This window comes from Apostichopus japonicus, chromosome 20, assembly GCF_037975245.1.
Source record: "Apostichopus japonicus isolate 1M-3 chromosome 20, ASM3797524v1, whole genome shotgun sequence".
In the NCBI taxonomy this organism is placed as follows: Eukaryota; Metazoa; Echinodermata; class Holothuroidea; order Aspidochirotida; family Stichopodidae; genus Apostichopus; species Apostichopus japonicus.
The window spans coordinates 675579-688489 of NC_092580.1; the positions used below are offsets into that span (position 1 = coordinate 675579).

The 12911-nt window shown below is 37.6% G+C and overlaps 1 protein-coding gene across 2 annotated transcripts; it reads right to left on the reverse strand.

Moving 5' to 3' along the window:
* Positions 1–502: 502 nt before the first annotated feature.
* On the reverse strand, positions 503–9648 carry LOC139961007 (signal recognition particle subunit SRP68-like). Of its 2 annotated transcripts, XM_071959791.1 has the most exons (5): positions 9553–9648; positions 9133–9300; positions 7962–8112; positions 6964–7200; positions 503–1029 (listed from the first exon to the last, which is right to left on the reverse strand). In XM_071959791.1, exons 4-5 carry the CDS (start codon positions 7121–7123, stop codon positions 731–733), a joined length of 459 nt encoding a protein of 152 aa, XP_071815892.1. In that variant the 5' UTR covers positions 7124–7200; positions 7962–8112; positions 9133–9300; positions 9553–9648; the 3' UTR covers positions 503–730. The 2 variants fall into 2 exon arrangements, with proteins under 2 accessions (XP_071815892.1, XP_071815893.1); XM_071959792.1 differs by lacking the exons at positions 9133–9300; positions 9553–9648 and adding an exon at positions 9083–9101.
* Positions 9649–12911: the final 3263 nt, after the last annotated feature.

The following is a 12911-nucleotide window of genomic DNA, read 5'->3' on the forward strand; positions in this document are numbered from 1 at the left end:
GCTGTCTCAATCACCCCCCCCCCCCCCCGGCTCCGACTACCACACCCCAAATTATATACACGAAGAGTGCATTATTGAAAGTTTCTTTAAATATAGCCTTATCATGCAGCAAACCTGTGCTACTGCAAACTGAAAATTCAATTCAAAGATTCTCCCTCTTCTCCTTCTCCTTCTCTATCCTTCGCCTCACCACCCCCCACCCCACCCCTGGTCCTTCCAACTACCATCCATAACTCCTGCCAATATTAAATTCAGTCACCTTATCATGCCCCCATAAAGTGTCAGTCAGTCAAGCACCACAATGTTTGTAGACCAAGAAATCAACAACCGAAACCCATTTTTAAAACTTTAAAGCCCCATCAAATAAAGATGCTGTGTTTTTCTTCTTTTTCTCTAAACAAGATAAACACACAAACACCAAATCCAAAATATATAAAATTCCAAATCCCATTTTGAATATTCTTCAAATTTTGTTTGCCAAGCCAGGTTAAAAAAGTGAGTGTTATTCTTTTTGGCCTTCCTTTGTTGCAATGCAAACACAGAGGTGTTTGCATTGCAACAAGGTGTAGTTTTCTATACTAAAAAACAAATAAAATCAAATAAAACTTAAATAAAAGATGATTATAGCACATGCAGGAGAAGAGTGAGAGCCCTCCCAAATACTACCGGCTTATGTATACAAAAGACCTTTTTCCGAAATCCTTTTTCCGACATCGTGGCAAATCGAGAGTTACTTTTCACCCCCGCTCCACCATCCACGCAGGAACCCACCCAGACCCCCCTGCTGGGACGATTTATTCTGTTCCAGTTTCTCATCCAAGGAGGGTAACTCTATATGGTTCAGAGCTATGTCAAAGAAGAGCGGTTTGCACGGTGACGGCTTAAAGTCCAGTGGAAATGTGGTGAAGTTGGGCTTGGCGGCCAGGTCCGACTGGTTGGCGTTGTACCGGTCAAGCCATTCCGCCAGCGGTCGATTGTCCTTCAGACCGAGTTGCGCCATTCCTTTGCTGATGAAAGGTTCATTGGAATCTGAAAAATGAACGCAGAGAGGTTCTTGGTAAGCCATGGTTTTTTTTTTATGTATTCTTGGGTGGAGGGTATTTTCTATGGGTGAGGATAATCCGGAGGGTGGGGGAAGTCAATTCAATTAACTGTGAGAAATGTCATTGAATTAGGAACCACCTAAGGCCTATTCTCATCTTTGTAGTAAGTTTGTCACCTTGAGCTACGTGACAGTTCATAAGTAGGGGGGGGGGGTATATTCGAGTGGAATTTGGGATTCAAATCCCTGAATAGAGAAAGTTTACAAAAACTTGTTAATTTGCAGTCATTTTTTGTTATTGCTGTCACAAACAGAAATGGATACCCACTTTCTATTATTTGTAGATGACAGAGACTGGTTCAATCGCAGTCTACAAGGCCAGATAAACTCTTTATATTTTGGCTTTCAATTTCTTTATTCTGACAAATTTCAATAGTACAAAAGACGGCAGTTTTGATCAGGCTTTTGATACTTCCTTGTGATCCCTGAACATCATACATTCAGCTACAAGCAAAAATAACTGTTGTCTGTCCTGTCCACCACAATAATCCTATTGTAATATTTTCAGACCCTAAGGGCTAATAGGTCTCTTCCCCCCCCCCCCCCCAAAAAAAAAAGGTGTGAAAAGGGGCGGTGCTGCTTCCAACCGAATGAATCTTTTCACTCATTGTTTAACCAAAGAGAAAAATTTGGGAAAGAAAACAACAGATTATTAATATAAAGGCCATATTTCTCTGAATCATTGTCTATGCTCTGATGGAATACATTTGTTCCAGTAGCAGGGTTCAATTCCAAGGTTCCAAATGGACACGGCAGTTTAATCTGCATTTTCCTGACGATCAGACCCAAAAGAGAACATCGATATGTCTCTCCACTGTTATCCCAAAGAAGAAACCTTTCAGAAACTCAAGGGTACTAAAGGATTTCTTCCTTTTAAATTAACCAGCGTCCTACACAAAATTAACAGGGTAGTAACATGATGGTCTCTGCCTGATTCCCCCTCCCCCCCCACCCAATTTCTTTTCTTAAAGTTTTGGTATTCATCCTTTCATATATAGTCCATCTTGCATTTTGCCTTTTGAAAAACAAGAATCCTTCATCTTCATCCAAAGCAGCAAAAAGTTTCTTTCCAAACACAGTAAATTGAATATTATTATTATTATTATGATTATATTATTATTAAGTACATACCTAGAATGGAGGCCGCCTGAGCAGAGTACTTCAAGTCGTTGATATCTTGCGCAAGAGTGTTCAATTCCTCTACCTATTGATTAAATGAAACCAAAATCTAATCATGATGTCTTTAGGGAGTTTAGAGTTTAGGGAGTTTTTAGGGAGTGTCACTACCCGACAAGCCCTATAGGGTTTTTTAATACACTTCCTTTCACAAGTTTTGTTTCTTATCTCCTTCTATGTCATATGTCATACTTATGTTAAAATAGAACAAAAATCAATAAATGAAATGAAATAAATGAAATTAGTTACCTTTTTTTTTTAATTCGAGTAAAAGTTTTGTCTTTGTTGTTGTTGATATCAAATCAAAAGGAGTTTAACCCCTGGTCGACCTGGCGAGAGGTCCTACGGGGGATAATAAGTTTGTTTTTATAGAATAGACATTTTTTTTTTTTTTTCTTGGAAAGGTTGTCTATGTTCAGTCAGGGAATTGCTGGTAAATGAAGTCTTATATATTTACATTGGACAGGATAGCCATAATCATACCCGAGGTCAGAGTCAAAGAGTCACTTAGGGAGGGATTTCTAAAGGAGAGGAATTTTTTAAGTACTGAGAATTGTGGAGACGGAGTGGTTTCTATTGTTTGGGTAGGGAGTGGTTGTGGTTTCTATTGTTTGGTAACAATATAATCTGTATATATAAGTATACTTGGGCCTAGAACCATTTAGGAAAGGATTTTTTTAATGGAATGAGACTTTAAGTAGTAACAATTGTGAATAAGAAAGGGTTTGGTTTTGGGGTAGTGAGTTGTTGCGACTTTGTATTTCAGGGGGAGGTCTTCAATCAAAGGGTCGTTCTCGAGGTTGTTTTTGTATAACTTGGTGTTGAATTCTTCAAGTCGGGTGAAAGTAGATTTTGTGTTTCCTGCACGGAGAACGTACAAAGTAGCAATATAGGTAGGGATTTTGAGTGCGAGTCGATAAGCTGTGGTGTGGATTCTGTTTAAAATTTGTTTATTGGGATTAGAGATGGTAAGCAGGGAGATGCTCCCGTAACTGAGAATCATTTTTACTTTGGATTTATAGATTTGGATAATGGTTTTCGGAGGGAAGTTATATTTGTGTGAGAGGATTTGAAGTTGGAACCAGCAGCGTCCTGCAGTTCTGTTACAAAGTAGATTAAACGATAATTTGCTATCGAAAGTGGTAGCAAGGAAGGTTGCATTAGGAGTAGCAGTGATTGAGGTGTTGAAAAGATTAATTTTGGCAATATGGTTATGGTATTTTGAGTTTATTATGGAGAAATTGGCTAGGTTAGATTTTGAGGGATATATTTTTGTTCTCCACATCGAGCACCAATTTTCGAGATGTGTAATTGCTCTTTTAATATTTAGTTCCGTCATATAGATATTTTAACTGAGTGCTCCAAATGGCTATGTCGTCAGTGTACTGACTATAGTTGCATTTAGATAGAGGGGGGATGTTCAAATCATTAACAAATAGGGTGCAGGGGAGGGGGCTGAGAACAGCGCCCTGTGGAGTACCTGCACCAAGTGGAATAGGTTTTGATTGTTGGTTTTTGTAGCATATTTTGGCATTGCGCTCACTAAGGAAAGAGGAAAGAAGTCTGGTGTAAATTGGAGGTGAGATTAAAGTTAAGTAGTTAAATTCTTATACCGTTGTGCCAAATTTTGTCAAACGCCTTCTCGGCATCAAGGAAGAGGGCAGTGGTATCATGTTTTTTTATGAAGCCGATGCAAATTTCTTTGGAAAGGTGGAAAGTTTGGTTTATTGTACATTTGTGTGCGCGGAATTAGCCTGATTAATACGGGCAAAGTGATTAATTTGCTCAAGGTGGTTTCTGGTGCGGTTATCTATAATTCTTTTGAAAATCTTACCTAAGGCTGGTAGGAGACTAATTGGTTGATAGTTTTGAATTTTGGTGTGTCTTTACTTAGTTTCGGTATTAAAATCATTTTGGCGGATTTCCACAGGGTTGGGAAATGACCCAGTCTAAGGAGTTTGTTAAATAATGGGAAAATATGAGAGTTAATGAATATCGGAGGCCCACGGAGGGGAATCTTTTAGCATTAGGTCATTTATGTTATCAAGACCAGGGGAGGAGGCATTTTTGCATATTCAGTGGCACTATACCAATCATTTATATCTATTTCTTTGAGTTGAGGGATGTTTTTGTTGAGACATCCTTAGAAGTTGGGGATAAAGCTGGTTGCATTACAGATAATTGTACGGTTTATTTTGTGTTGGAATCTGTTATCGTAGGGAGGGCCATCTAAGATATTGAATATAGTTTTCAAGTATGATTCACTAAGCTTTATTTGGTCTTAAGTTTTTGTGATGAGGTTACCTACTTTATCTCTAAGGCATTGGTCTGTATTACCTGTGTTTGGGTTGTAATGGGTTTATGATATTTTTTAAATTTTTTCAAAAGTGTTTTGGGTTTTTGTCATTAATGATTGAATCGCATTTGTTTTGGACTCGGTTTTGGTCGACCGCCGATATTTGTCTATTTATTTGTTTTTTAGGTTGGTTAATTTAGGTTTTTAGAGTTGGATCTGGGGAGATCATATAGGTTCTATGTAGGTGACGTCTGAGTTATTTAGTGTAAGAATATTCCTATTTAGTTTTGGATTTCTGTTTTGCTTTTAAGGGGCAGTGTTTTTTGAAGGTATTAAAGATATGTTGGGCAATGCTGTCACAATATATGCTGATGTAATTTAGCTTGTTGTTGTGGTAATTGGCAATAGTGTTGTTTGTTATGATCCCTTTTTAAATTATGTCCAGTCTGTTTTATTGTAATTATACGTTAATTCGTTATTTTGGATGCGACTGAGGTTTATGTCTATCTCAAAAAGGAGTGGAAAATGGTCACTGATTAGGTCATCTTCTAGGATTTGAATCGAATGAGTTTTAGTTGCAAGGTGGTTTGAGGTTATGGCGTAGTCAAGTAGTTCAGTATTATTGTTTATTGGGTTTATCCTAGTTTTGTTATTTTGGTTAATTATTGTTAAGTTGTGTTTATCACATATTTCTAAGAGGGATATGCCTTTTTCAGATATTTTGGTGCTACCAAAAATGATGTGGTGGGCATTTAAATCTCCTAGTAGTATTGTATTTTTATTAGAACTTTTTTTAATTGTGGATATGGGCTCATTTGGGGACTATAATAGCTAATAATGTGGAGAGGTTTATTGTCTCTTTCGAGTACAATTTCAATTGTTTGATTGGGTTGGGTTTGGGAGGAGGGCGGCTTTGAGGTTGTTTTTTTCAGCAATAAGTACTCCTCCCATAGAGCGAGAGATATCGTGTCTAAAAGTTTGGTAACCAGGGATGCTAAGGTGGGAATTTGTATTTAGTTTAGTTTAACAAAATGATATCTGGGGAGTGGTTGGCGAATATACTAAGTAGGAGGCTTAATTTTGGAAGGATACTGTTGATGTTTAGGTGGAGGAACTTGACCGAAGGAGGGAGTGTGCTTGTCATGTAGGTGATTGAGGAGGGCTAAATATTGAAGGTTGGTGGAGAGGTTGGTGGAGACGTTCCATAATTACAGTTTCTGGGATATTTAAGTTTAGGTGTTTTAGTGCTAACACGGTGGTGTAACTGGCAAGGTCGTCAGATTTAATATTAATGTTGGCTTTTTGGAAGGTTTATTTTACTAATTCAATTACAAAGTTTACAATATTAAGTTTTTCTTTAGTTGTTATTTCTTTAGTTTGTTATTTCAATTTTAGGGGTAAAATTGGTTACATTCGCGTAGGTTCTTTGTTCTTGTTGTTTGTTATTAGCTTCAGTTTTAGCTTCTTAAAATTTTGGGCATCCTTTGTAAAGGGCAACATGAGTCCCTGAGCAATTGGCACATTTTGGGTTTTCTTTTAGTTTGGAACAGTCTTTAACTCTGTGGTTTTCGCCACATCTGAGACATCTGGTTTGATTTTTGCAAGTATGGTGGGTGTGTCCAAAAAGTTGACATTTGAAACATTGAGTGATTTGGGGGGGTTCGTGGTATTCTTCTGTTTTGTGTTTAGAGTATCCTAAGTAGAAACCTTGTTTGATTAGGGGTTGTTGAGGCCCTTGTTCTTCAAACGTCATTTTTACTCTCCAAGTTGTATTGTTTGTGGCATGACTAATGAGTCTTTTAGTTTGTATTGGGGTGTATTCTTGGTCTTTGAGTTCTTGTTCAATTTCTTTGATTTGAATTTCAGGGTTTATGCCACAGGCTACTATGGAGAAGTTTCTTTGTCATACTTTTTGGGGGATTCTTGGTTTGGGGTTGCCTAGTTTAGTCTTTTGAGTCCATGGTCTCAGGAGGATATTTGCAGATTTAGGGTCATGGGGGTGATTAGGATGTCGTTACTACGAAGACGGTTTATATTTGAGATCATGGCATTTGGTTTTTCTTCATTGATTAGTTTAGCAAGTGTTTATTAGGTTTTTTGATAGTTCTGGTAAGATTCCTGATACAATGATTGTTTGAGCGGACTTTTTGGTGGTTGGTTTGGAGTTAGGAGATGGGTTTATTTCAACGTAGATTGGACGTTGTCTTTTTCTGCTATTTTTGTACAGGGATCCAGTCATTAATGTCTATGTCAAAATCAGAGAGGTTTAGGTTTTCGACTAGGGGGGCGGTTATAGGTGGGTAAGTGGTTGTCATATTGGCCAAACAGTCCCTCCCTACGGGTATTAAATGGCTTCTATACAATGAAATTGATCATAAACTTCACTTACCAGAAAGAATTAGTCTCCAGCCTAAGACGGCGGACGGAAAGAATAGGAACTCCTTTTGAAGAGACACACTATGAATCGAAAGTGTACTCGGCAGCGTTGTGTTGGTATCCAAGGACGCATACGTTTTGTAAATGGCGGGTAAGTCATAGAGTGAAGTCATAGTGAAGGAGTGAAGTCATAGAGTGGGGTAGCGCTATGTCAAAAAGCTAACTGTTGACCAACATAGTCCACAGAACCCTAAGGAAAGGAGAGGAATGCAAAAGAAATTAGCCAGTTTTCTTCAAAGTAAGTCTCGTACATTTAGCACAAAACATTAAACACTAATTAGCAAATAATTCCAACAAACATAATTAAATATATATTACATTTTTATGAACCTTTCTTTCTTATGACTAACCTTGACTGTTTATTGCAGCTTTCCAGCTTAGCTTGTGTTTTTCCATCAAATCAGCTAATCTTTGAGTTTTCTGATCTTGACAACAATCAACTGTCTTTTTAATTTACCACAACCCAGACCACACTAATTGGCAACTCTTTCCAACAATCTAAGGCAACAATCATCAATTTAAGACAACCAAATTACTAATTACAAAATGATTCCAACAAACTAAGGCACCGGGTCTCATTAATTTAGCACAAAACAGACCACACTGGTTAGCAACTCATATCAATAAACTAAGGCAAAACTTATAAATTTAATACAAACACACCACACTAACTACCAACAAATTATCACAGTACTCCTCTTCAATTTAGCACAAACAGACCACACTAATTAGCTACTCATTCCACCAAACTAAGGCACAATGTCTCTTTAATTTATCACGTAACAGACCACACCAAAGTACCGACTGGTTCCAACAGGCTAAGGCACCGTGTCTCGTACATTTAGCACTGATCTTGACAAGCAACTGTTGAGAGGACAAGACTGATGTTCATGATACTGGCTTACACTGATGTTTCCCTTGAAACATCAGTTTCTGTTTCTGTTAAATCACCTCCAGATAACACTTCCAGATCTCTCTGTAGAGGACAAGCTTGAAGGATCTTCTCGTATTTGGTGGAGTTGAGATCTTTACCAAACAGAACGTTTCCTCTCACGGTATCATTTTGGATCCAAGCTTGTTGAGCAACATAGGCCACAGATCTCTGATGAAAGGAGAGGAATACAAAACAAATTAGTCACTTTTCTTCAAAGTAACAGCAAAAGTAAAAAAGTCAACCCTGTTAACAACCAAACTGTCAGCCGTGAGACAAAACATGTATACTCTTCTAGAGGGGCAATTTGTGAAAGAAATGGAATTTTATGGTCAGATCAAAGTTATTGGACACTGGTTTGAACAACTCTCAAAAAAGACCTCACTAAATACCAACTCGTTCCATCAAACTAGGTACAATGTCTTATTAATTTTAGACAACCAAAATACTTATTACAAATTCATTCCAACAAACTAAGGCAACAGGTTTCATTAATTTAGCACAAAACAGACCACACTAATTAGCAACTCATATCAATAAACTAAGGCAGAACTTATCAATTTAATACAAACACACCACACCAATTACCGACTGGTTCCAATAGGCTAAGGCTGAGGTCTTATACATTTAGCACAAAAATGTCTCCTACATTTCTAATTAAAAACTAGTACCAATAAACTAAGGCACCACGTCTCAATAAATTAGCACAAAAACAGACTACATTAATTAGCATCTCATGCCAATAAACTAAGAAACCAATTAGCTTCATTTTGATGTTGTCATGGTTGCTTGGAATGAGAGGAATGTGTCACTCTGTACAAACTATATCATGGAACTTGTTCAGCCTTTCTGTAAGAATAGTAGTTTAGCACAAAAAAACAACAACATCAAATACCGACTGGTTCCAACAGGCTAAGGCACCATGTCTCATACATTTAGCACAAAAACAAGAACACACCAAATACCCACTGGTTCCAACAGGCTAAGGCACTGTGTCTCGTACACTTAGCACAAAAACAGACAACACCAAATACCGACTGGTTCCAACAGGCTAAGGCACCGTGTCTCCAACATTTAGCACTGATCTTGACAACAATCAACTGTTGAGAGGACAAGACTGATGTTCATGATACTGGCTCACACTGATGTTTCCCTTGAATCTTACTTTTTCTCCAATTTCTGTTAAATCACCTCCAGATAGCACTTCCAGATCTCTCTGTAAAGGACAGGCTTGAAGGATCTTCTCGTATTTGGTGGAGTTTAGGATCTTTCAACCACTAGTACTAAACCTGATCCAGCTTCATTACAGACATCCAAGACTCACAATTTTACTTCCTATTCTTCATCTTCTTCTTTCACCTGAGACAGTATTGTAAAAGATAAGAAGATTTCATATATTGGAAAGCAGATAGACATTGCAACTAGACTCATTTTTATACACTCCCTCCCTTCCTCCCCTCCCTCCCCCTGACTACCTAAACAACCCTGACTGCTGCCTCATTGATATAACTATGTATAAACAAATGTATATGACTGTGGTTTAATGGCAGAAATAAACGAAATAAATACCAGAGCTTAAATATTTCTGTGTTACTATAGTAAACTGCATACCCAAACGGAAGCATTACAGAATCTTCAATGTCTCAGACCTCCAGCAGGATGTTACAGTCACAGTTCATGGAGTCTCCTTGTGAATCAATGTGGCCAATGCAATGCTGTAAAGACAAATATCAAAGCAATATGTATATATATACCTTTGGTGTGAAATAAATTTTAGTATTTTTTTTTTATAGTAGTTTTACATAAGATCATCTTCCAGTTTGCGTATGAAGATACCTTTTTGATGAATGTTTACAAACATGAATAAACTGTACCTCTTTTTGTTACTAACTGCCTGTTTATTTTTAATACTTGCAATATGACTCTTTAATGAACCTTACTAGACATTGCTATCAAACCTATGGAGTACTTGGTAAAATGCTAAAACTTCCTTTGATGTATATTGTTTACTATAATGGTCAAGCTGATTGAAAGGAATGAATTCAACACAATTTGAGAACATTTCATCAGCCAAACAATTTGGAGAGCATGTACTAGTTTAAACAAACTTAGCAAGCACATTCATGAGGAACTGGAAAATTGAAAAATGTCTGAAATAAACATCATTCTTGAAACGAGAAACTTGACAAGTGAAATAAGGACCGACACTTAAGCTACAACATGTACACTTAGCAAAGATGAAAACTGGCTTTTCAGCCAATACACAAGTACCAACAACATATTAGTATATTCATGGTAAACCCTCATGTGCTTCCATGACTTCTAGCACCTGTGTAATAATATTCTATATCAACAAGCACAGAGATACTATATATTGTACTAATCTCTCAATACTCTTAATATGTGTTTACCATGAGTTGTGTTCCTCACAACTTTCAATCAATGTTTTCAAATTAAAAACCAAATTAAAGACAATTACTCAACAATGAGAGGTCGACTTAGCAAAGTTTGAATTCAGTTTAATAATAATCAAAGTTTCAGTGAAACAGTTCTGCAGACCATAAAATCATGCCTTAGGCATCAAAAGAAGGCTATGATCTGATAAAGATATGCCGAGAGTTGGACCAATACTGTTAAGCCTAGCTTCAGGTCAAAATTATGCTAGTTGATCAAATTAATACATGTATATCAATTTAGTTGCCTACACTAGGTAACATCAGCTTGCATGGAGAGTTTTCTCCATACTTGAACCATCACTAACATCAATTAGACCACAGAGCACAGCCTAATTGCTTGAGAATTTCATTTTACAGAGTACTGTTGCTTACAGAAGCCTAGGATAGGCTAGTTAGTCCTCATCTCTATCTAGCCTTCGCTTTGGTAGGCTAGCCTAGGTTTCCCATTTTCATTTGGTGGTAGGCCTAGCCTGGGGCCATTTGTTCCCTCCCCTAACAACGTTATTTTCCTCCCACTTAAAAGTTGAACAACTTACATTAACATTTTCAGGGGAGTTAACTAAGGTTTTTCATGGGAGGCATATTGGCTAGGCTATGTGGAAAGAATAGATGTTGTAAGTGGAATAACTGTAAGAAAAGATTTAAAGGGAGAAAGGTAAAGTTAAGGGTGAAAATAACATGGTTAAGGAAACTAACATACTATTTTCAAGGGAGGAGACTGTTGTTCTGTAGGCTCTGACTGCATATTCTTGTAGAGTAAGCTAAAGAAAGTTGTGATAGTATGAAAATAGAAAATGTGACCAGGTATCTTCCTTGTGTAACTGTTCAGTGATTGGAAGATAAAAAGTGTTTGTGAATAGGCCGGATTGTTTGCATAGGATTGTATGCGAACATGGGGTAATTTACATGCATGGAATTCATAGTGGTAATGGGTCGTTTGCTTGTAATGGCATTCATTGTGGGAATTACATAACATAGAAAATTTAGCCTATAGGTATGCCCTCCTTGGTTCCTCTCCTTGTTTTCCTATTTACCAGTTTCATCAATTACTACAGGTACAAGTGTCTCTTTGAAATATGTTCCTTTCTTTCACCAAACTCTCCTAAATCACAAGACACATTTACTACGTGCAGTTGCTTCACTACCTAAATTAATTCTTTCCACAGCCAAGCCGTCTTTCTTTCCTCCCCTGGAAAACATTGGTTTCAACCCCTAAAAATAATTTCAGGGAGGAAACTATTGTTTTTATTCTTGGAAGTTGGAGAAGAAACCAACGGACTTGCCTGTCATGATGGAAAAAAAAAGGAAAGAGAGCTTTCATCCTAAGCTAATTTGTCCGGCTGCGAGTTAGTTTCTTGTGGATGTGTTACTGTTAAGTGCTAGATGGCATAGCCTAGGCTATGGTAGGCATTTAAAGACATTTAAGCCTAGCCTAGGCTAATTAAGTTAGGCCTAGCCTAACTATACTAGCCTTAACCAGAAAGTAATTAGGCCCAACCAGCTAGGTCTAGTATTTTGTCGGAAGATATAAAGTGACCTACTTTACTTACGTTAATTGTCTAGTGAATAATCATGTTAGGCCTAGATTAGCATTCCAACTAGTATAGACGCCAGTGCCTACGTGAGCTAGCCTATCGTTAGGCCTAAGCGATACTATTATATGATAGGCTAGCGTAATTTCTCACGCTCGCTGACTCAAACAATGTGAAGTACTAACTTGCTCCACAAAACTAATACACAACCTTCGAGCTGGCGAATGTATCTGCCATTCACATTCTTTGGCAGTTACCCCCTAGGCCCTATACAGAATAGGCTACAAATTACAATTACGTATGAATTGTTAGCCAACGGCTGCCAGGAAGCGAACTGCACGTACTGCTCGTGTAACCTTTCGTGAGCTTTATATACAGATCATAATTCGCGCTCCGTTGCTTAACCTTTGACCACGACCGTGTGCGTCTATGGCAAGCCATGTGGGACAAACACCGCATAATATATCAACGTATTAATTGAAAAAAAAAAAAAACTAGCAATGACATGCTAGATGCATGTCCATTTGAAATCATTACATTTACAACGAAACAATTCAAATGGTCTCATAACATAGGCCTAAGGTCATTAAACATGTTGGTCAAGATAATTTATTGAGTTGTTTTAATGACCAATATATCATCACCCGAATGGGTTGGTTTGGCATTAGGCCAGTAGGCCTACTGTCAAACAGGACAGTAGGCCTACTGTCATGATCAACCCGGGGGGGGGGGGCGAGGGTGTAGGTCTGGCATATCCATGGGACAGACATTCTAAAGATAATAATTTACACTTTTTGAGGGGGCCGGACTCTTGGGGCGAATCTTGACATAAAAATGTCAGCCTAAAATTGTTTAGCTAGCTGTATGAACATTTTCAGATACAACAAATTTTGGCAAAAACTGCTTGAATTTTGTGATAAAATGTCACATTTGAGATTTTTTAGATAAACTGTCTGAATTTTTAACCCATTCCCCAATATAA